The 24,216-nt window shown below is 41.6% G+C and overlaps 1 protein-coding gene across 1 annotated transcript in view; it reads left to right on the top strand.

The window, feature by feature from the left end:
• Positions 1-5,820: 5,820 nt before the first annotated feature.
• The window catches only part of LOC129324924 (cholesterol 24-hydroxylase-like), a 36,018-nt gene continuing 17,622 nt past the window's right edge, over positions 5,821-24,216 (top strand). The window contains exons 1-9 of the mRNA XM_054972383.1: positions 5,821-6,227; positions 10,946-11,023; positions 11,981-12,062; positions 14,292-14,365; positions 14,920-15,006; positions 15,799-15,937; positions 18,091-18,201; positions 20,679-20,835; positions 21,800-21,862. Of these exons, the coding sequence (XP_054828358.1) occupies positions 6,091-6,227; positions 10,946-11,023; positions 11,981-12,062; positions 14,292-14,365; positions 14,920-15,006; positions 15,799-15,937; positions 18,091-18,201; positions 20,679-20,835; positions 21,800-21,862 (928 nt within the window). The 5' untranslated portion in view covers positions 5,821-6,090. The remainder of the gene's footprint in view (positions 6,228-10,945; positions 11,024-11,980; positions 12,063-14,291; positions 14,366-14,919; positions 15,007-15,798; positions 15,938-18,090; positions 18,202-20,678; positions 20,836-21,799; positions 21,863-24,216) is intronic.

Raw genomic sequence — 24,216 nt, 5'->3', positions numbered from 1 at the left:
ATATCATGGCCTAAATACAATGGAGGCAGTGTGGTGTAATGGTAAGTGTTGGACTAGGATCTGGGAGACCCAGATTTGAATCCTCACTCTGCCATGGAAGTTCTGGGTGACCTTGGGCCATTCATATACTCTCAGTTTAACCTACTCATAGGGTTGTCTTGAGGATGAAATGAATGACTTAAGCCACTTCGAGTCCTTATTGGGAAGAAGAGTATGGAATCAATAAAGTAAGTACATTTCTTCTTGCAATTTGCAATGGATAAAAAGAAGACATGATCCAGCATAACCTCTTCTTACTCTCATAAGTGTGCATAAGACTTAATAGGCCACGGGCACATTGTTAGATTTCACCCACTGGATTTAATGGGAATCTATGCCTTAATTTTGATATTCCTAAGTACTGCTATAGATAGGTATGAGGCCAGGCAACCAAATAAGGGTGTGTGCTCTTGAAGGATACGAGAACTGGAGGAATGACATGAGGGGGATACGCAATGTGAAGGGGGACTCAGAGGAAGTAGGTAATTTCGAATGTATCTAACACATATATTTACAAATTAGTGGTAGGCAGGCACTTTTGTAGAACTTTTTAGGAGGAAGGAGAGAATGCCTTTTCTGAGGTATGATATATATATATACAGGTGTCATCTTAAAACAAAGAATGGTTTTGTCCAGAACTTGTTTTATCCATACTAAGACATCTGAAATATGTCTTTATTGGCTTCCTTGTTTTGGAATGTAGTCAGATCTTGTTTCTTCACACAACCAGTACATAGGCAGGGAACTGTAAACAGGCACCAGGCGAACTTCAAAGAGAGGGGCATTTCATAAACAAGGGGCCACTACTGAAAAAGTCCTGTTTCTGTCCACCTCACCTCTGAGTAGAGCTTGTGAAGTACATCTTAACTGGCAAGCCACAGAATGAGTACCAGGGTTTTAGAAGAACTTTACCAGGCATCCAGGTGTATGACCAAAATGTCAAAGCCCCTATGCTTTAGGCATTGTAAAGCACAGATAGCTAGCAAAACTGGACTCCAATAAAGCACAGATAGCTAGTAATATTGGATTCAAATGTCAGGCTTCGTAGGAACCTCGAATGGAAAGACATACACAAGTCACATCCCGTCAATAGCTATAGATGCAATTAGCCACCCATCCCTTTATGATGACTCGCATCTGCTTCTGTGATGGATGGAAGCATATTTCTCTTTGATTTATTGCATCTGCATCTATTTCTGTGATTCGTTAGGGAACCTGCCTAAAGTGGTTTACAATGTAAAGTATAATAAAAAAACAACACATTAAAAGTTATGAATTAAAACCCAATATTACAGACCCAGTGACAGCATAAAAACATAGAGCACTGAGTAGCTTAAACTAACATTTTCAGACTAAAAGCATACTAATACGGTGGTAAAAGTCTCCCTTTGTTAAAAGTCTGGGTGAACAGAAACATTTTGACCTAGTGGCTAAAAGAGAGTAGCACAGGCACCAGGCAAACTTCAAGGAGAGCGGCATTTCATAAATGAGGGGCCACTACTGAAAAAGTCCTGTTTCTGTCCGCCTCACCTCTGAGCAAAGCTTGTGAAGCACATCTTAACTGGCTGGTGGGACAATATGCGGGGGGGAGGTCCTTCAAGCACCCTAGCCCCAAGCCATTGGATATGTGTGTATTCATGGGCATGCACACACACATCACAGGAATACCACAAACTATGTAAAACAGAACTGTTCAGGCATTTTTATAAAACAGTTTCTGTACCATGCATCTGACGAAGAGAACTTGATTCTCGAAAGCTTATGCTACAATAAAATTGGTTAGTCTTAAAGGTGCTACTGGACTCTTTTTGATTATACAAGGCAAGCAATACACAGCATCGGATTTAGAAATGGGGGGTGGAGCTTCTGACTGCTTTGGGAATAGAAACACCCATGGAGGTCAGCAGGAACAGCAACAAGAGGAAGCAGCCGTTAACTCTGCCACCCCCCCAAAGGGAGCAAGATCCCAATCCGAGGCATTTAAAGCAAGCTTTAAACATTTGTATATAAAGAATGAGAGACTTATAGTTGTGATTTAATAGGAGTTAAGGGTATACGGGTATGATCACAGGGGTTTGGGGGGGGAAGGTAAAGTTCTGCTAAGACAGTTCCATTTTTCGGTTTTTCTTGTTAATAGCTGAAGACTTGGGGATTCCCGCCCCCGAAAGCTAGAGTCTAACTCTAGCTTAAGAGCTATTGCTGGGGAAACTGGGTAGTTTTTTGTTCTTAAAGTTATTAATAATTTTTTATAACTAAAGATCTCAAATTAATATAAGGGGGAGGGGGAAGGAGGGTGGGGGAGAGTTAACGTTTGCATCTTACAAGGCTTTGAATAAGTTTTCTAGGTTATACAGGTTTACAACTAAATATTTTTAATACTGATCAATTGTTATTGACTGTTATTTGAGTAATTGCAGGATTTAATAATTTGATTAATAATGACATAACTATTGGCTTAAATACATTGATTAAGAAATTGATTAATATTTATATACTTATTGAATTAATTACAGTGATTAATTACTTGATTAATTATTATATAACTGTTTGAGTAACTACAGAGTTATTTATATTACCAAAGTACATTTCTTCCATATTATAATATTATATTATATATAGATATATACTTTTAATATTTAAATAGTAACCAATCAATTTAACATACTATTTAATTGTAATATTGTTATCAATTGTTGTAATAGGAAACGTTTTAAGGGTTGTTAAGTTAGGAGTTAATATTAAGTACTGGGGATATTCATACAGTTTATATACATAGAAAAACAGTCATACAGAGTATATACATAGTAAGACAGAAAAGATTCAGTACAAGGGGTACTAGGTTAAAGAGATCTTAAATATTTGTGTCAACAGTTTTATAGGAGGGTGTTTGCAATATTGGTTTTAGGCGTTCTATTTTTTGCTTACACTCTAGCAGACATTTATGGGAACTGTGTTTAGAACAAACAAGGTTAGCCTTGCTGATATTTGACTTTATTATTAGAGGGGATCGTTTTTTAAACAAGTTGGGTTAGGGTAGTTAATTTGGACAAAGGAAGACAACACTACTGCCTCAGTTTACAATCATTAGGGTTGTAAAATAAGAAACAATTGTTATCACAGGTGGTTTCTCATTAGATAAATTTGAATAATTAAATAAATAAATTAAGTACAATAATAAATAAATACAAAATAAGATCCTCTTGGTGGGTTAGAATAATTCTAGGTCCTATCACTTTATAAGGGTATTTTAAAGCATAGTATACTCTGTTACAAGTACACTGGGAGTACTAAATAGAAAATTATATAACTCTTTAAAAGAGGACAAGAGTGCATGGCAAAACAAACCTCTTTTTAACATCCTCTCATTGAAACATTCAAAAGGAGGTTTAAACTTTCTTGACTTGGCAATTTACCAAAAAGCAGTTACTCTGTTTAACGTTCTACAACTCTTATCAGCACCTGAACTCTCTAGTTGGACTATACCATTGTGTTCACTCCCAAAATCATTCTCACTTGGTGACGTGATTTGGAATCAAAGGAAAGATTGCCCTCCATTAAATAATAACATATTACTGTCAGCGATACTATGAGAATGGGATTTAATAAGAGATAAAATAGTTCCTAAAATTTTAAGATTCTCCTCTTTTCACAATCAAACATGGTTTCCACCAGGAAAAACCAGTATTTATAACTTGGCCCTCAAAGATATGCAACTCAATAGGCTTATAGACATAACTTCTGGGAAAGAAAGTGTGTCAAAATAAGAATTGGAAAATAAAATGCAAAAGAAAATTCATTGGTATATTTACCTGCAGATTAAAAACATGACAGAGAGTATAAATCTTTAAAAAATTATGAGTACCCCTTTGACTGATTTTGAACAAATTTTAAACAATACACAAAGGGAGAAAAAGGGGATGATATCTAAAATATATTCTATTCTGCTCTCTTGTCTAAAAAGTACTGACTTACCTTGCCAATCCAAATGGCATCAGGATTGCAATATCGAAAATATACAGGAAAAATGGGAGGAAATCTGGTCATCTTCAATATTCACATCAAAAGTAATTTCTATAAGACTGCAAACGTTTAAAATTATTCACAGGTGGCACTCGACACCCAAAAGATTGTCTACAATGTCATGCTCTTGCTCTCCCGTGTTGGAAGGGTTGCAAAGATGTAAGTGCCTTCTCTCATTGTTGGTGGGGTTGTCCACAGATAGCCACATTTTGGGAAGAAATATTGGAAGTAATGAAACAGATTACAAGTTACAATATTCCATTACCACCTTCAATTATATTTCTAGACCAATGAAATATTCCGCAGACCCCAAAAGCTATCAGGAATCTTATACCAATATTTTTAGTTGCAGCGAAATCAGCGATAGCTTCAGTCTGGAAACTAAAGAAAGTGCCAGCTAAATAGATCTGGCTGTCTAAGATATGGGACCATTTCATCCTAGATAAGATTAATGATAATATCCTCAATGCTGAACGCTTTCCTGCCAGGTCTAATTTCTATGAGAAATGGTTCCCTTTTCTTGAATTTATAGACATGCATGATTTACATCCAAAAATAAGAATTGTTCAGACGTTGACTCAGTTTTCTGATATTTGGTAATATTATGTATGCTTTGTTTAAAAGTTATTGTAATGTTCATATTCTTCAAAACTTGTAAACTATTGTTGATTAGTTGTTGTGTTACAGTTGATGTTCATTGTTGATTTCTATTTGTTGTATGTTACAAAACTTAATAAAAAAAGAAAAAAAGAAAGAATCACAGTTCTCTTCTTCAGATGCAAGGAAGTGGAATGTTTTCTTGGCTGCCTTTCACTCTATGAAACACCCAGGTATAGGATGGAGGGGTAACAAAGGTACTGGCTCAATCCATTCTACCGCCGCAGTCTCCTGGTTCACACATGCAGGAACTGGAAGAAGGGACTGTGCCAGTACAGGGGGCAGATTCCAGGTCTGCAGGTGTTCCTTCTCATTAAAAACAATTTTTGCAAACAGAAAATGAGCACTGCAAAGGGGTGGGACGCTTGCCGTGTTTGCTTGGCAGGAACTACTGGCTTCACAGCAAAAGACATGTTGGAACAAGATGCCTCTGCATGTGTTAGTCACCTGTAGGAAGGCACAATGTTAGGTAGGGAAGACAGAGCCGGAGGAGATCTCTCCTTAGAGGGTTTGTTAACTTAATCTTTGCCTCTCAGAAGGCTCTGTCAGTTTTATACCTCCCCAGTCTAAAACTGTGTGGGATCATAACCAGAGGGCAGCCAGGAATGGAAACGGGACCTGGAGAGGTTATAATGGGCTGAAGTTTCCCTTCTGGCATTTCACAGCTCTTTTACACAGCTCCAGTGTATAGCAAAGCTTTTGCCCCGCCATCAGCTGTCTTTTTAAACTACTCTTCCCACCTAACATTGCATCTCCAGACAGGGATGCTCAAGTAAAAGATCTTACGCTTGTTCTCCCATTGTGGATACCCTTGCAGTGCACTGCTAGAGAGACACAGTACGCTTGAATAAAAGATCGCACGGAAAGTCACTTGAGCGCCCCTGCGTGAAATGCTTTGTGTAGAGAGAGTTCCCAAGCCTTCGAACTGGATTTCCTTAATCTCATTCCAGCCTTTTCTGTAATTGGTCAACAGCAAGAGGCCGGGCTGGCAGGGAGCCTGACCGGTGGAACGAAGAAAGCGGCGCTTCCTTCGCATTCTTTGCACCCAGTTATAACTGGAGGGCAATGGACGCTCTGGTCAAACGGAGGTGGACTTGGCGGAGACCGGGCAATGAAACTAATCGGGGACGCGGCTCCAGCGCCGTGGCCCGAGGGACTTTTCTTCCGGGCTGCTTTTGCTTTTCTGCCCCCACCTCAGGATCCCCCGCAGGACCGCTTTAAGCGACGGCTCCTGCCCCAGCCTGGCTCCGCCCCGCCTAAAGGGACTTACTTTGCCCAACGGACTCCCTTGGCAGCAGTTCCGTGAATTCTAACGCAGGAGCAACAAGGAGGCGCTTGGCTGTTGCGGGCGACCCAGAGGGGCTCCGGGCCGGAATGGACGCGCTGGAGGCGATCTGGGGTCTGCTGCGCCTCTTGCTGGCGGTGGCCCTTCTGGCCTTCGGCCTTTATTGCTGCTACATCAAATACGTCCACCTGAAATACGATTACATCCCTGGCGCCCCGAGGACCAGGTAAGAGGCCGGCGGGGCTGCAGAGCCCGGCGGAACTCAGGGCAGGATCCGTCTACCAAGTGCGGAATGACAGAAGTTCGTGGTCGTGCCTGGGGAAATGATGTGCATTTTGCAAGCCTGCGGTTGCTTCGCACAGGACGGGGGCCCTAGGCTGGAAAGAGACCCCGTGCCTCGGTGGGAGCAAAGAGGCCCAGGCGTCTCTTGCTGTAGCATGGGGTTCTTGGCAGCTGCTCTCTGGGTGCTGGGAATGCTCACGAAGAATGCTGGATTGGCTGATCCACAAAGCACTTGCTAGGTAATGGGCTTGTATGCGCAGAAACACTGAGCATACCACCAGTGAGTTATGCCTGTTTAGAGATAACTGAATGTATACTCTGACCTTGTGATGTTAAAAGTGTGCATTTTCCAGTAGGGTTCTATATCATACATACCAATAGGTGGGACACATAAACCTGACGTCAACCTACTCAACCATAGATGGAGTTTGCCTCTAAATATGATGTTCCTAGATCTGTGACCCGTGGTGCTAAGTCAAAGGGGTTGAGGATTAAATACTCAATATCTGTAACTCTAGAACCTGTCTGTGTACTCAACAGTACTGCTAAAAAAAAGCCCCAAAGTGGATTTACAGTGGCCATGAATGAACAGAAACTGCCTTTCACTGGTGTGAGGTTGAAGGGGGGGCAGTCTCTGTGATTTCCATGTATTTCCCTCTCCAGCCTCTCATGCTATGCTCTTCTTGGGGGTCTTTCTTACCTGTTCAGGTGGCTCAGAAGGAGGCAGCAAACAAGACTGGTTATGTAGTTTGGTGCAGGCAAGGAACAACAGGAGACACAATTTGGAGAACAAAAGCCCTTGGTTTATTCTTCTGTAGTATTTGTGAGTTGCGACACCTGCTTTTCTTTCCTCTCAGTCTGTTTCCTCTTTCTTCCTTCTGCTTTCTCTTCCTGCACAGATTGAAATCTACTCTGCTCAGCAAGACACTATCACAGGGACAAACTTCTAAATTCCACCAGTCAGTGGCATGAACTTATTAGAATAGGTACAATACAACGTACCCCTCTTCTTTAAAAGATAAATAAAAGGGAGCACAAATTCTCATCAAAAAGTCAGTTACAAAATCTTTCAAGTCTTTTAGGGAGTCTCTTTTGTCTTGTGCTTCTTTGAATTATTGGAGGTACATAAGAAGGACTGGGTGGTGAGGTTGCCAACACTAAATTGGAAAATCCCTGGATCAATCCTAGCCCAGTATACCTCAGAGGGGTATAATGCCATAAAGTCCACCCTCCAAAGCAGCCATTTTTTCCAGGGCCATCAGTAATTTTCTCCAGCTGTAATTGCAGGAGATCCCCAGACCTCACCTGGAGGTTGGCAACCACAGGTTAAATCAGCTCTTGTGGGTTCTGCTTTTCCAGTGTCTGCCACATTTCCTAATAAAAAGAGAGACCGTCAGCATCCGTTTCATTTGCAGCTTTCTGCACCTTAGACAGGCTATAGATGTTCTATCCTTGAGGGATATGGAATCCCTTCAGATGTCTGCATTTGCAAATGAGCTTGAATATATGGAATGTTCCTTTCTGACTCTGCATGTAGTTTCATATGAACAACTGTTTCTGGTTATAAACTTGGTTTTTTACAATCTTTTTACAATCAACATACAGTTCACACAGTTCATATTTATCTTGTTAGTTCTTTAACAAGTTGATGAAGTGCTGTATCAGCTAATTTGCAAGAACATAACCCAGGGAAAGTAGTTAATCTAGTAGAGGCCTTCTGTTCCCAACGCAATTTAAAGGGTGATGCCACTGTTATATAGTAATCGTGTAAGCAGGGTGCTTCTCATAAAACTTTTCTCCATGGTTTTGCTTGGTTGCTTGACAAATGGTAAACTCTTTTTACTCTATTCACTGTTTCGTCAAGACCATTGGTCATTGGGCGATATAAAAATGGTTTTGTGCCTAACACTATTAATGTGTGGGTTTAGAAACTGCATTTCAATAGAGATTAATTATACCCCTGTGATGGACTCAGCTTCAGATGCTGAGATTTCCAAAAGTGAAAGTATGATCGACATGTTTCCTTCCCCCCACCCCCCATGGGGCTAGCCTGAAATGGCAGTTGGGGATGGAATGTTGGGGAAGCTGTCAGTTGGAGTTGGAGAGAAAACAGGAGAGTGAAAGGGAGTTGGAGCCTGGCTTTGGACCAGAGGGGGTCAGCCAGAGACTCCTCTGTGAGAGGAAATAATGTTTGTGAAGCACTGTTAGTCCTCAGACTAAAGAAGGAAAAACCAGCACTAACTCCTGCTTAGACTTGAGAGATCTGGGAATTATAGTGGGCCAAGGAAGTGGGTAGAAAGAAGTCTCCCTTTCAGTGCCAGGAACAGGGTTATAGCTCATAACTATAACGCCTGCCCAGTATCTAGCAAGGGTTTCTTAAGGGTGGAGCACCCTTAAGTCTGGAGAGGAGGGAAAGTCGTGCTGTGTTTGTGTATGAGTATATAAAGTGTAACATCTGTGAAGCAGTGTCAACCTCTGAAAGAAGCCAGCAACCTAGAGTTATACCAAGTGTTTTGTGCCTCACACCAGTGAAGTTCCTGTACAAAAACCTTTCTGTTTCTTCAGTTCAAACATCTGCCTACCTGCCTTTTGATTTTAACCTTCTGTAAATGAACCTTCTGTTACGTTTTGAACCTCCCCAAGCCTTGTGTGCCACTTTCTGCTAAAGGGAAGTGCAAACCCCTGATCTCTTCCCTACTAAGACTTGGCTGGGTAACCATTTTTAATATTTCTTAAGGGTGGGAGAAGAAGTAAAGTTGAAGCTTAACATCAACCATGCTACCAGAGGCTTCCCAGCCCAGTATACAGCTTCATAGGCTTAAAGAGGAGAAGTTTTACCTCAGAGTAGGGGAAGGTCAGCCTAAGCCTGAGTTGGACGTAAGTTTGTGGCAACCCCATTATCTGCCACAAGTGTTTTAGGGCATCTATTGCATTTGATCACTGTTTCTGTGGCAACCTTTGCAGAAAATACAATTTCACATTGTTCTGAATGATAGTCTGCCATTACTATGTCAATACTCCAACTGGCAGCAGTTCTCCAGGGTCTACAAGTAGAGGTCATTCATATCACATACTCCCTCATTCTTCTAACTGGAAATAATAGCATTTGATTTATATACCGCCCTTCAGGACAACTTAACACCCACTAAGAACACTTTACAAAGTATGTTATTATTATCCCCACAACAATCACCCTGTGAGGTGGGTAGGGCTGAGAGAGTTCTGGAAGAGTTGTTACTGACCCCAGGTCACCCAGCTGCCTTCAAGCGGAGGAGTGGGGAATCACACCCGGTTATCCAGATTAAAGACCTGCCGCTCTTAACCACTACACCAAACTGACTCAGTGCCACAGAATGAACCTTTTACATGCAAAGCAGATTCTCTACCACTGAGCCACAGACCCACCCCTCAAAGACTAACTCCTCCCATGAGTAAGATGATCGGGGTATGAAGGGGTACAAAAGATTTCCTGTGGCTTGCCATTACTAGCATAGGGGGCACATTTTCTGACCACATCCTACTTGGCCATTGCTTTTTACCAGATGACTCTTATGGGACAAACATCCTTGAAACAAAATAATATTCTGATTTTCTGCTTCTCCCCACCTGGGAAAAGCATGTACTTTTATTTATTTATTGTAAATTTATTTGGAACGTTTCTATGCTACCTCTCCAGGAAACCTGCTCAAGGTGGATTACAAGTAGAATATGATAAAAAAAACACCAGCAGATAAAATATACATTAGCAAATTTTTGGTCAATGTATCTCAAAATATTGCAGAGCTAGAAAAAGTAGATAAGAAGACAACCAAGATGGTCAAAGGGTTGGAGCACCTTTCCTATGAGGACTGACGAGTCTGTGACTTTTTAGTTCAGAAAATTACAACTGGAGGTGGGTATAATAGTGGCTTATAAAATTAAGCATGGAGTGGAGAAAACGGATCGTGGGAGCTTTTCTTCCTCTCCCTGAAGAGTAGAACTCAGGGACACACAATGAAGTTGAAGGTAATAGCTACAGGACAGACAAAAGGAAATGTTTCTTTACTCAGCAAGTAAATTGTGGAATTCACTGCCAGAGGACATAGTGATGGCCACGAGCATAGATAACTTTAAAGGGGGTGGGGGTAGACTGATTCATGAAGAATTCTAGGTTCACCAATAGCTATTAGCCATTGGACCAATCCTAAATCCACCTGGATCAATCCTAGGTCCACCAATGGCTATTAACCATGGTGAGTAAAGGGATTCTCCATATTCAGAGGCAGTAAACCTCTGGAATCCAGTGCTAGGAGACAACATGGGGGGTTGATCTCTGAGCCTTGTTAATTGGCCCTCTATGGCAACTAGTTGGCCACTGTGTGGAATAGGATACTGGACTAGCAGAACAACTGGTTTGATCTAGCCGAGCTCTTTTTAAGTTATGATTAACACAGTATTAACAGACTAGCATTGAAAAGATTTTCTGGTATTCTCATGCAGCTACACATGGACACAACTCACCTTAGATTAAGTTCAATTTTACCTGTCATGCATCTTCCTGTGAAATTATTTAGTGGGATCATATTGGAATTCCTCCTTTCTATGCCCCCCATGCCATTTGACTGCTACTAAGTGTGCAACTCAGGTTTCATACAGCTCAATTTGTTTGTTTTTAATTTGCAGCTTTTTCTTAGGTCACCTGTCAATCATGTGGAGAACGTTTAAAAATAATGAAGTGGTTTATGATCTTTTGGCACAGTGGTAAGTTACTGACAACTTGAAATAGAGGATACAAGCTGCCATGCTGGTTGTGCCTGATAATCTGTTATTGCCAAGAATACTGTCTTTGGTTGGATGTTTCATATGATTTCTGCAAGAAATTTCAAGTATTAGATTTTTGGTAGTGTATTACTTTGGATGTGAAATCCATTATTATCCCTCATTCTGACTCGCTGTCTACAGGTTAAGGAGTTCATTAGAGAAAATGGGTGAGAGGCATCTGGGAGCTGTGTGAGGGCTGAAGAAAGAGCAGAAAGAGATTCCTGAGGGAATGATAAGTTTTCTCTCTTAGGTCTTCATGAGATTTCATTTTCTCCCCGCTTGCAAGGAGAGTGGGTTATAAATCTAATTAATAATAATAATAATAATAATAATAATAATAATTCAGTCAGAACTCCGACCTCCTATCTGAGTTGGCACTTTTACAGGTTAGCTTATGCAGAAATCTAAGATCTTTTTCATGTGATAGCATAGATAAACTATGATTGGTTTAAGGTTTAATAATTCATCTTTTCAATTGTATAACATTCTAAGTAGCCAAAAAAATCCAGCTACAAGATAAAACTATAAATCAGTAAAAGAGAACAGGAAAAGTTAAGTGAGTAGATCGTATTGGTCCATTCTATGATTAGAGGACATTAATCTAGATACTGTCCGCTACTTTTAATTAGCTGTCAAAGATAAAAGTATACCTGAGTTGTTATGCAACAAGTTAAAAAAAAACTATAGCAGACTTCATGCAGAGTTCAGAAAGTTCACTAGAATACGTGTGTATTGCTTAGTATAATGTGCTCTAATCCATATATCTGTGACAATGGGATGCTGTTGATGCATTACACCCAGAAACGAATTACCTATTTGCTTGTCTTCAGGAACGTTAAAGAAATCCTAACCTTAGCTCATTATGACTCCAGATTTTTGTCATTTTTCATTTTGTAGGGCTGAAGAATATGGACCAGTTGTGCGTATTAATGCCTTTCACAGAGTCATAGTGTTAATATTAAGTCCTGAAGGAGTAAAGGTATTTTTTAAAAGATATATCTCAGCCTATGTGATGTGTGTGTGTGTGTGTGTGTGTGTGTGTGTGTGTGTGTGTGAAGACAAGTGTAATATAAATAAAAAAAATCAGCTCATATTACAGCCCTTAGACATAGCATAAGCCCAGCTTTCCACCTTTAAAAACAAAATCACTACAGGATTATTGATGTACCAGTCTCTTTATTTGTCCACTATTAATTGTTTAAAAGGAAACTAGGATTGTAAAATGAAAAACTACTCTTTGGGATGGGAGGAGGCCTATTTAATGTCATCATGGGGGAGCTATGCATAATAATATCAGAATAATTTTTCAGAGTTCAGACCAGGACAGGAACTCCTGACTGGTTATATTAACTTTAAAATATTGTATGTCTCTCCCCCTAAGTACAAAATGATTTCATCTGAAAGATCAAGGCAACTTTTCCTATTGATTCTTGAACTGTGGAAGTATAGTAGATGAATCTGAGAAAGTTAATCTTTCAGGGAAGACATTTCCATCTTTAACACAAAGGAACAATTTACAAGATTATCTTGTCTCTTTACCAGCAGAGTCCAAAGAAGAATTACACCCTTCTAAGCATATCAACGTCAATGGATTTAGAAGGATGTAACTCTTCTTAGGACTACACTGTAAAACATACCTTGACAACTGATCATGAGAATTGCTTGTTGATGTGTATAATCCTCAGCATGCTTGTTCGGAAATAAGTGTCATTGAGGACAATGGTATCAACTAAACAAGTTTAGAACGGAAGAAAATGGCTGGCTGTTGCTGAAGTCTGCTTCTTTCACTTTCCATTGGAGAATGGGTCTCTTTTCTCAAAGCTGTATGTTCCTCACAGAAGATCCATGGGCCAAAATCCAGCCTCGTTTTCCAACTTAATACATCTGAGACTTGTCTAAATCAACATCGCATCACCTCTTTCACATCACTTAAGTGAAAAAAGATATTCTGAGGCCTTCTGTTTGGTAACTACCCTTGGCCTGACACTTCCCAATACCCACTAGTAAAAAGAAGAATGCAGCCCATCATCCTCCCTGGAGATTCAATAGCCAGACTCTGAAACTAAGTCCAGAACTCTGACACAGGAAGGTTTTCTTTATGACAGACACTCACTTCAGTCCTCCACTCTGCGGTAGATTTTCCCACCCAAAATTCAGGGTTGCCTGTTTTGACTGAGTGGTCCCAAATAGTGCGTCTCTATTTGTTGTTTAAAATGTTTTTTTGTGTCTTACTCTGATAAGCAGTTATAAGTTGTCCTTTTTAGCCCAGTTCAGAAACTTAAAGGGAGGGGGGAGAAGGAGCCCTCTTCTTCTGTCTGGGAAATGGCACTGGAGACGGTGTAACGTTAAAAAATATGCAACAACTTTATTAAATAGGTAGAGATGGTATAAAGACTAAGGTAGAACAGAATACTCGTTAAGTTTCAGACAAAACAGTTTCCGTTAAGTTTAGTTTTTATGTTCTTAGTTCTTAATAGTGAGAGACGGTTGGTTTAAAACATTGTAACAATGCTTCTTTACAGAGTTCCCTTTTCCAACTTAGGTGTTCTGACATTAATTCATCACTGTTTTCCTTTTACAACAGACCCAGGGTCCTCCTCAGAGCCAAACTGCCTTTAGACACTGGATACGAATTAATCGTCTTTCCCTAAGAAGAATTACTCCTTATCCACTTGGCTGGAATGGGAGTTTCCACTTACTACCCAAAACCTCTTTGCCAACCCCCCCTCCCCCCTCCCCACACACAGTTCTATTATGGCTGTGTTAACAAGTTTCATCTTGCACTGGCTATAATGCTTAGAATTCTTATCCCTCAAAACACTGGTGTCACAGTTAGAGCAACAGATCTCTTTTCCCTTATGCTAGAGGGGGAACCTGTCTGACCTCCCTTGTCAGATGCTTCAATGTACGCTCTCAAAAATCCTGTCAGCAACCTTCTCATCTTGAAGGTGGGTTCTAACTGGTCAATCAGAGGGAAGGGAGAAGCCTGCCAATCAAGCTGTTATTCCAGGCCACTGCCAACTCCTCCCCCTCCAACTCTCCAAGTGCTGCACCTAGGAAACCTTATCTTTAAATTGAATTCCATCACAAACCTCTAGAAACAACATCCTCTCCAAATGTTTAGTGGTATCTGGGTGACAGTACCTTAGTATTAGTATTAATGTATTTTACGTACGAGAAATTGAACTGATCTGTGATTTATCTTTAGGAGTATCTGATGCTACCACAATACCCAAAAGACCCATTTGCGTATGCCCGTGTTTTTAATATGTTTGGTGTAAGGTAAGTTAATTTAAAGCAGTTATACATGATGTGTGGAGTTTTAAAAAAATAACTGTTGACTGTTTCCCAGGATAAAGCAAAAACATGTAATTATGTTACTTCATGGCAGATTGAAATCAGGGCAGAGAAAGGACATATACACCTAGTCTCTGTATTTTTTTTGTATTTTCTGATCACAAATCAAGGCAATTGCTGGGGGGGGGGTTGCCTAAAGAGAGGACCACAGGCAGCCCCTGGGTTCCAGGGTGCAGGGCAGAGAAAGAGGCAAACCAGTGTTCTGCCTGTGTGTGTCTACTATACCTACTGAGAAGTAAATCCCACTGTGTTAAATGGTATTTACTCCCCGGTAAGCATGCTTAGGATTGCAGCCCTTGAAATGAGCCGGTTGATGTTTTATGTTTGTGTATGAATGTTGAATGGGGGAGGCACCAAAGTCATAGTTTGCCTAGGGCAACCCAAACCCTTGGGTCAGCCCTGCCCCATTTTCCTCGCTGTAATTCTAAAGATCAGTATGTGATGTTTTTATTAATACTATTTCTCTCCCATATTTTCAGATTTTTAGGGAATGGCTTGGTAGCAGATCTCGACTATAACCACTGGCACAAGCAACGGAGAATTATGGATCCAGCTTTTAGCCGAACGTGAGAATAAAAAAAACCCTTGAAACAGGCTGTTTTTCTTAAGAGTCTGGATTAGTAAATGCATATCCGTGTTCTGAATGTGTTTACTTACAAGTAAACCGTTTATTGTGGTGAGCTGCTTGAGAAGGTCTGAAGAGGCATACAAGTTTTCGAATAAAATATATCCCACGGAGTTTACTGTGCTTTGCTGGAAATTATGTTGTCCCATTTCCAGTCCTGGTCTGTGGGTTGGGAGATAGCAGCAGGTGACATCAGCAGAGAACCCTTTGGGTGCACCTAGAAATTACATTCATTGTCCTATTCAAACAAAAGGGCAACTGCAAACAATGGGGGGATCACAAGTAGAGTGATTATAATGACTGAGAAGAGCTTAATGTGAATGAGATATGCATATGAACAAACAAATGTGTCCTGAGGTGTTGCAAGACACATCCTAATAATGAGATCTAACGTAGTTCTAAAATTCTCTTTCTTGGATGTTTTCAAAATTGGCCAATCACCTACCAAGGATGAAACTATAGAAAGAAAATGTAGACTATTATGACTGAAGTACATTTTAAAAATCCAGGAAGCTCTGCTGTTGAGACACCAAAGGGTATGAATCTCCTGACTTATCTCTCAGCATGAAATGGAGATCTTTTTGAGTGCTAGTACCTTGTGGTGCATCGCCCCACTTAAAATTATTGTGCCCCCACATGTGATTTCATGTTCTATAGCCCTGTGTTCTTACATAGGATACTTTCTTACCTCACTACAGAGCTTCTTCTTCAGTAATATTTTTTACTTGTTCAGTTACCTGATGGGGTTAATGGGAATCTTCAATGACAAAGCAGAAGAGCTTATGAAGGTGCTGGAAGAGAAAGCCAATGGAGAGACAAAAGTTGATATAATGAGCTTGCTGAGACGAGTGACTCTTGACATCATTGCAAAGGTACTAAGCAAACCACTTTTTGCTCATAACAGGTGAAACTGTTTGCATAAATGGGGAGGGGCCAGGGATCTGTGATACAACATCTACTTTACATGCAGTATTAGAAATAGTTATATTTTGTTTGGTAGCAGAGTTACCCAGTCAGAAGCATGTTCCCCAACATGCAGAAATTAATTCTCAGGCAATTAAATTGTAGAAAAGAGAGAACTTACATTTATTGAGGTAGAGTCTATTCACAGAAATTTCTTGCGGAAGAAATAAAGAATCCTAGTCTAAAGCATTATTTTTTCCTATAACATTGCCAGCTAGTTCAGCACTGTGGCTGCACGCATGTCTGTGGATCAGGCCTTTATGGTAGGAGCTCTGAAAAGGGCATCCTCCTCCTTGGAAAGTGGTGAGGTAAGAGAGAGAATCTCTATCAATGGACACAGAAAGAGAGGAAGAGTTAAGAGATATTTCTACCTTAGACAAAAAGAAGTCACTTGCTTAACAGAAAAGTAACACATACATATAGAGACACTTGCAGAAACCCCCACTGTACAAGGTGTGCTGAGTTTCCTATCACAACTTACAGAAGGTCCTAGGTTCAATCCTTGGCATCTCTGTTTAAAAGATAAGATAGTAAGTTATGCAAAATGCCTCTGTGACCCCATACACTGCCATCCATCAGAAACCTCTCTGCACAAGTTTGTGACTTCACAGGCAGTTAAGGGCAGTCACAACACACCACTTGTCAAATTTCTATTTATCTGGCAGAGAGCCCTGACCAAAGTCCACAAAGGTCTCTTATTCCCAGCGTTTCCACCAAACAAGCAGCCTGTTTCCTTTATTTACTTCCCCTCACCCAGCTACAGCCCAGGACTATTGTGGAAAAGGAACTCAGAGTTAACTTTCCCTAATGTGCCACCATTTATTTAAACATGGCCCATTTGCCATGACGAGTGTGTTTGAGTTTTGTGTGTTTTATTTCCCCTCAGCCAACAACTTCAAGCTAGCCAGGATGAAAACAAAAACAATATATTTTTTTTTACAACATAGAACACTGGAATAAGAACATTCAATTTATATACTGCCCTTCAGGACAACTTAACAACCACTCAGAGTAGTTTACAAAGTGTGTTATTATTCTCACAACAATCACCCTGTGAGGTGAGTAGGGCTGAGAGAGCGCCAAGCTGTAGTGAATGATTTTTAAAAACATGGATCTATTCTGGATAAACAGGGAGTGATTACTATGTAATAGAACAAGAGATAACAGCCAGCTATATTTCTGCTGCCTCTCTTAGCAGTTTCCAAAACCTTGTCTCTCAATAATTGCTTTTCCAACAGACTTTCAATTGTCACTGGCCCAACATTCCACCAGCTCTCATTGGCTGTTTCCCGGAGAGGCAGAGCTAAAATTATTCCTGTCTGTCACAACCTGTCTGAGATTCTAGAGAGCCACTGCCAGTCAGAGTAGACAGTTCTGCCCCTGATAAACAAATAGTCTAACTCAGTATAAGTCAATTCCATGAGTTCATGTCAGACAATGATGGAACAGCCACTAAGGGCACAGAAGATGTAATGAGAAGATTATCCAAGGACACTGGCCCTCAAGTTCAGTTTCTACAGAGAATTTGAGCTACCAGCCTACTACCATAATCATTAGATCAGTGTTTCTCAACCTGTGAGTGCTGATCAAAAAAGCAGATCTCAAACCCTGTAAATGTGGGTTGTAGGCCTTTGCAGTTTTATTGATTTGGGCATGTGGTATTTCTTTTGGGTTTTTTTTTTAAGTGAGTCACAATATGAAGAAAACTGGGGCTTGGGGAGCCATCATACCAAAAAAGTTGGGAAACCCACTTCATTAAATGATAATGAGTGATTTTGAAAAGATGAGGAACTAAGCTTGAGAAGCTGCAAACCCTAATCTCTAGAAACCCTATGAAGGCCCAGGTTATGATGTTGGCTTAATACTGAGGGCTAACTCCTATCTGTCTATCCATCTTTACCTTTGCAAGAAACTACATAAGTTGATATTCTACTTGGCGTAAAATTTGCAACTACGTAAACAAAGCAAAGCCAAGTAGTGGAATATATATCAGCCCCTACCCCACCTTACCCCATGAATTCCAATCTCTGACCAATCTTCTGATTTCCCTCAATGTTGTCAGGCGGGTTTTGACTTAGAACTGAACACACTGTACGATGACCAAACGCCTTTCCCACATGCAGTGACTATGATCATGGAAGGCGTTTCCGAGGCACGCATCCCTACTTTTGAGGTTAGTGCAGCCTTTCTTCTTATGAATTCTTTCCCCATACAGCCCCTGTATTTTGGTGTGTGTGTTATGTACCGTTGACTTGCTTCCAACTTAAGGCAACCCTATCAATTAACGGCCTCCAAAATGGCAGCCTTACAAAGCTATTTAATAAAAAAGACATTCAAATGGAGTGAGGATCACTTTTAATTGGTAAAATGTTAGAAGTGTTTTATGACCCTGACCCAAAGCAAGGTCCTGTGTAGCTGGCATTTCTCTTTAAATACACTGGGGAGAGCCATCCACATTTTCTTTTGCCCTCAGTCTGAGCTGCTTATGGACTGCCCATTTCTGTATGCTTGCTCGCCTCCAGTCCACAAGCCTTGGCCTGATGTTGGCCAAGAGTTCATATACAGTACATCACTCTTAAAAGGAATGGCAGACCAGAACCAATGGGTTGAAATTAAATCAAAAGAGCTTTAGAGTAAACATTAGGAAGAACTTCCTGACAGAGCAGTCCCTCAGTGGAACAAGCTTCCTCAGGAGGTGGTGGGCTCTCTATCTTCGGAGGTTTTTAAGCAGAGGCTAGATGGCCATCTGACAGCAATGCGGATTCTGTGAATCTAAGCAGATCATGAGAGGGAGGGCAAGAAGGGTTACATCAATGCTTAGTTCTCACGGGCCCTTCTTACCTGCCCAGGATAATGCCGATCACCACTTTGGAGTCAGGAAGCAATTTTCTCCAGGCCAGTTTGGCTAGGAATTCTGCCAGAGTTTTGTCATCTTGTGAGCATGGAACAAGGGTCACTGGGGGTATGGGGGGGAGGTAGTTGTGAATTTCCTGCATTGTGCAGGGGATTGGACTAGATGACCCTGGAGATCCGTTTCAACTCTGATTCTGAGCCCCTCTGTGCACATGCCCTGGATTCTTAAACTGGGACTGGCAGTGGTCCCATGCCTCATTTCAGGCTGACAGATGTGAAATTTCTAGGAGGGGGGGGGCTGTAGCTTAGTGGGAGAGCATCTGCTTCGCTTGCTGAAGGTCCCAGGTTCAATACCCAGCATCTCCAGTTAAAAGAATCAGGGAGTGGGTGATATAAAAGACGTCCACCAGAGACATAGAAGTGCTGCTGCCACCAGTCTGGGTAGACAATACTGAACCTGACCATCCCATACTCTGAGAAGGTTTGGAAAAGTGGTGCTAGGGGACTATAGCTCAACCACTAACCTCTGGCCTAGGCGGGTCCCCAAGGTTCCATTTTATCCCCTAAGCTCTTTAACATCTACATGAAACTGCTGGGTAGGGTTGCCAGTGCTATGCTGGGAAATTCCTGGAGATTTGAGGGTGGTGTTTGGAGGGTAGGGGCATCAGCAGATTATAATGCCATAGAGAACACCCTCCAAAGCATCCATTTTCTCCAGGGGAATTGATCTGTTGGCTGTTCAGTTGTAATTCCAGGAGTTCTGCAGTCCCCATCTGGAGGTTGGCTACTTACTGCTGGGTGATGTCATCTGGCCATTTGGGCTGGGTTGCCAGGCTGGCAATGGGTGGGAGAGCTGGGGGCAGGAACAAGAGGGCATGTAAATGACAGCACTAGCATCACTACATCACTTCCAGGTACAACTCAAAAGTGACAACGGGTACCTTTAGGATTCATTGGAAACCATAGATTTAGATGAGGTTACTACAGTGAGCACTATGTGGGGCTGCCCTTGGGAAGTGTTTGGAAATTTCAATTGGTGCAGAAGGCTGCCATCAGGATGTTGAACTGGACCATATCACTCCAGTCTTGGCCCATCTATACCGGCTCCCAGTTTGTTTCCAGACACAATTCAAGGAGCTGGTGCTTCCTTGAAAGCCAGATATGGTTTGGGACCAACATACTTAAAGGACTGCCTACTCCCTTATGAACCTACCCAACCACTGAGGTCATCTTCAGTTCAGAGGCCCTGCTTCAAGTGCCACCACCTTCTGAGATCAGGTGGCTGCCAATCTGGGAGAGGGCCTTTTCAGTAATCACACCAAAAGTCTTTCTCTCTCTCCCTAGGAAGATTCTCCTATCCCCTTCTCTTGCTATATTCTGCGAGTGGGTGAAGACTTTGTTTTGTTTGGCATTCCCTCTGTAACCCTCCCGTCCTGTCTGAACAATTATGTCTTTGTATGCCTCTAATTTTACTTGTTTTAGTGCTGTGCTTTTTAAAGGTTGGTATGATTTTGCTTGTTTTAGTGCTGTGGTTTTTTTTATATTGGTATGATTTTTTTTAAAAAATGTAATTTTGTTATGTATGTTTTAATTTGTTAACTGCCCTGACCTGAATAGCCCAAACAAGCCTGACCTTGTCAGATCTCAGAAGCTAAGCATGGTCAAACTTAGTAACTGGATGCAAGATGCAAAGACAAACCACCTCTTTTACTCTCTTGCCAACCTTGCTGGTCCTTATGAAGGCAGGAAGGCGGGGTATAAACATTGTAAATAAATAATAAAATATTATTTATTTAGTACATGCCAGGGAATAGAAAAATGGTGAAAAAGGTTCAGGAAAGCTTGAGGCTGATACGTCGTACTGGGAAGGAGTGTATCGAGCAGAGGCGCAAGGCCATCCAGAATGGAGAGGAGACCCCTATGGATATTCTTACTCTGATCTTGAAGAATGCAGGTAGGAGAATTCCTGTGGAAGGCAACCAGTAATTGTTCTGTGTCATACTGAACGTAACATGCAAAGTAATTGGTCCAAACTATAAGACTGTGAATTTGACCTACAAGTTAAGGAAAACCTTGACTACAAGAGTAGTTTGCATTCAAACAGGATACTTAAGGAAGTCATGGACCGTTCTTACTAGGAGGCACAGAAAAAGAGATTGGACCAAAACATCAGAGTTGTTTTAGACATTTTGGCTGTCTGTGATCTACTGGTTCTGTTCTTTAATTAGAGTGAGGGAGATAAGTCTGGCAATGTTGTGGGCTGGACTTAGTGGAATTCCAGACCCAAAAACAGGGCTGAAGAAGATTCTTGGTGGTCCATAGGTGGGCAAGATCCACTATGCTGTTAGGCAGTGTCAGGTGGTCATCTGAAGCAACAGGTTTTAGACTTTGTTAAAGGCTGTAGATCTATGCACACTATGCACACTATTGCATTCATGCAGAGTCAGTTTGGTGTAGTGGTTAAGAGCGTGGGACTCTAATCTGGAGAGCTGGGTTTGATTCCCCGCTCCTCCACTTGAAGCCAGCTGGGTGACCTTGGGCTAGTCATGGCTCTCTGGAGCTTTCTCAGCCCCACTCACCTCACAGGGTGTTTTGTTGTGGGGATAATAATGACATACTTTGTAAACCTCTCTGAGTGGGCATTCAGTTGTCCTGAAGGGCAGTATATAAATCAAATGTTGTTGTTGTTGTTGTTGATATTGATAGTTCTCACTTCCATATAAAAATGCCCAGGAGTGTGTCTCAACCTTAATAAGCTAGACTGTTTTTCATGCATTTTTGAGATATTTTAGTCCCTTTCATTCTGTAAACGTTTACTTAGCTAGAGAGGTCTCATCTCTAGAGCCATGTTGTATTTTTGCCCTCTTGTACCTTTGGAGCAGAATGTCAACGTTGCCCTTTGTTTCCTGCCTCAACAGCGCAGGAGGGAGACTATGATGAAGAAAACATGCTGGACAACTTTATCACCTTCTTTTTTGCAGGTTTGTAAATCTGTTCCCCTTTTAATATGTAACCACACTGATTTACCAAGGAAGATCTGCACATATTATAAGCAGGCTTTTCAGGATGCAAATGTATATTCTGATCTTCATCAGTATTCAGATTTAGTCATTGCACTGGCTGCTATCAGTGCTTTAAATGCGGAGTGCACTTTCAACTCTTGGAAATGTTTTCCAGTGAAGAGTTGTGCAAGAAGCTATTGCGATGCTTTCCCATCTGCACATGTTTCAGTACAGATGTGACTGCCTGCAAACCATTTCTACTTTGGGAGTCGGCCTCACATTCTCTGCTTCCATTATCCAGATCATAATTTGAAGCAAATTTGCATAACCATGGTTATGAAGCATGGTTACTCTGGTTTGCATCAGTAATGGCTGCAGTGTACATATGACGCAAAACTAATGCTGGGAAGGAACAGGTGTAGGAGGAAGCCATGCTTTTCTCAGACTAGCTCCATCCTGGTTTGCAAACTGTAATTTGTAGAAAGCCGGCATTAGATCTGCATTGGCCCTTCATGAAGCCATCATACACAAACACACATTAATGTTGTGCACACTGAATTTCTCCAGTTCAGTAATGAAAACCTTGTACAGCATCTCTGTTCGCGTAGGTGTTGTGCAAGTGAACATTCTATTGCCACAAAACACCGAGAGTTGGAATAAATTCTCTTCGAGAAGAGACTAGTTCCTCTTCAAGGACAGGTGACAGAAATCATAATAGATACCGTTACATGCATTGGGACTGTATTTCATTGTGAGTGTCACATTTGAAACATCCATCTTGCATTGTGTTCAATTCAGTCCTTATCAGTGTCACAGTTGCCCCAACCCACTAGGGATCTATTTATGTAATTTCATCCAGATTGCTTTTTCCTTTTATCTCATCAGGTTTGATGAGCAGTCTGAGAGGAGAGACTCAGATTTGGGGAGTTTGTCTTGCCTGTGGCCAGTGACCTCTTCCTTTTGCAACCTGGGTATTTGGCCTTCATGAAAGTGTGGTGGTAGAGAGTGCCCTGAAGTCATAGCTGACTTATGGTGGCCTCTAGTGGGGTTTTCATAGCAAGAGACTAAGAGAGGTGGTTTGCCATTGCTTACCTCTGCAACCCTGGTGTTCGCTGATGGTCTCCCATCCAATTTCTAACCAAGGCCGACCCTGCTTAGCGTCTGAGATCTAAGGAGATCAGGCTCACCTGGGCTATCCAGGTCAGGGCCTTCATGAAAGTGCCCTGGGAGATTTCTTGGCCTGGCTTGTCAGTCCTCCCACTGGCAAGTTCCATTGTCCATTGCCGCTCAAACATGATGATGTCACTTTAGGATGTACAGGAAGTGACGCTGTCACATCGCCAGCAATACCACAATATTTCCTGGAAAGAGCCTGCTGCAACTCAGTAAGCCTCCCCATTCCCCTCCATTTCCTCCCCTGCCAGCCAGCTGAGTGGGGGGGCACAGTTAGGGGGGATTCCCAGCACCCAGCTGGGGACCCACAACAGTATTTTCCCTCAACCCAGGGTTGAGGTCGTCTGGGAAATGCAGGCTCACAGGGAAAGTCCCTGTAAGGCTCCAGGCCTCCAAGTGGGAGAGGGAGAAGCTGAGCTGAGACCTGCAAGCCGCTCTGTTGTGTTCATGACACAAGGGCAGCCAGTTCTCCGGGCCCCGGGTCACACTGCTGTTTCCAAAAGCTCTCTCACGGAGACTTAGCCTGTCACTGATGGAGGTCAGAATTTTATGGGCATGAAAGAACCAGAGAATGAAACTTCACATGCAGTTTTTTTATTTTATTTATTTATATCATTTATAGTCTGCCTTTCTCACTGAGACTCAAGGCGGATTGCACAGTATGAAATTAGTACAATCAGTATCAAGTACATTTCAATACAATATCAAGGACATTTCCATAAACAATACCATAGGGTAAATAGATACAAGTTTAAAAGACATAGTATTAGCAAGAATCCGATACAGGGTAGTAAGAATACTGAAGCAAAATATAATCAATTCTAGGACTAACATTAGACAACATGGATCACTGGTCGTACATAGGAGTACAGATTTAAAGCAGCAGATAATATGTAAGGCAATATAGTGATGAAGTCTATGGTCCGTAACTCATTAGTGAAGCATCTGAGATCCCATCCCTACAATACAGCCCTCTCATTTGAGTAAAAAGCCTTTTTGAATAGTACAGTTTTGCATCATTTATGAAAAGCCAGGAGAGTGGGAGCTCTTCTGACTTCCTCAGGCAGGTCATTCCACAGGATAGGGGCCACCACAGAGAAAGCCCGTGTACGGGCTGCTACTGACGTCACCCGTGTGCAGCCTGACACCTGCAGGAGACC

The sequence above is a fragment of the Eublepharis macularius genome, chromosome 2 (genome assembly GCF_028583425.1).
Source record: "Eublepharis macularius isolate TG4126 chromosome 2, MPM_Emac_v1.0, whole genome shotgun sequence".
In the NCBI taxonomy this organism is placed as follows: domain Eukaryota; kingdom Metazoa; phylum Chordata; class Lepidosauria; order Squamata; family Eublepharidae; genus Eublepharis; species Eublepharis macularius.
The sequence above is the reverse complement of the archived record's forward strand: the minus strand, read 5'-3'. Positions and strand labels throughout refer to the sequence as shown.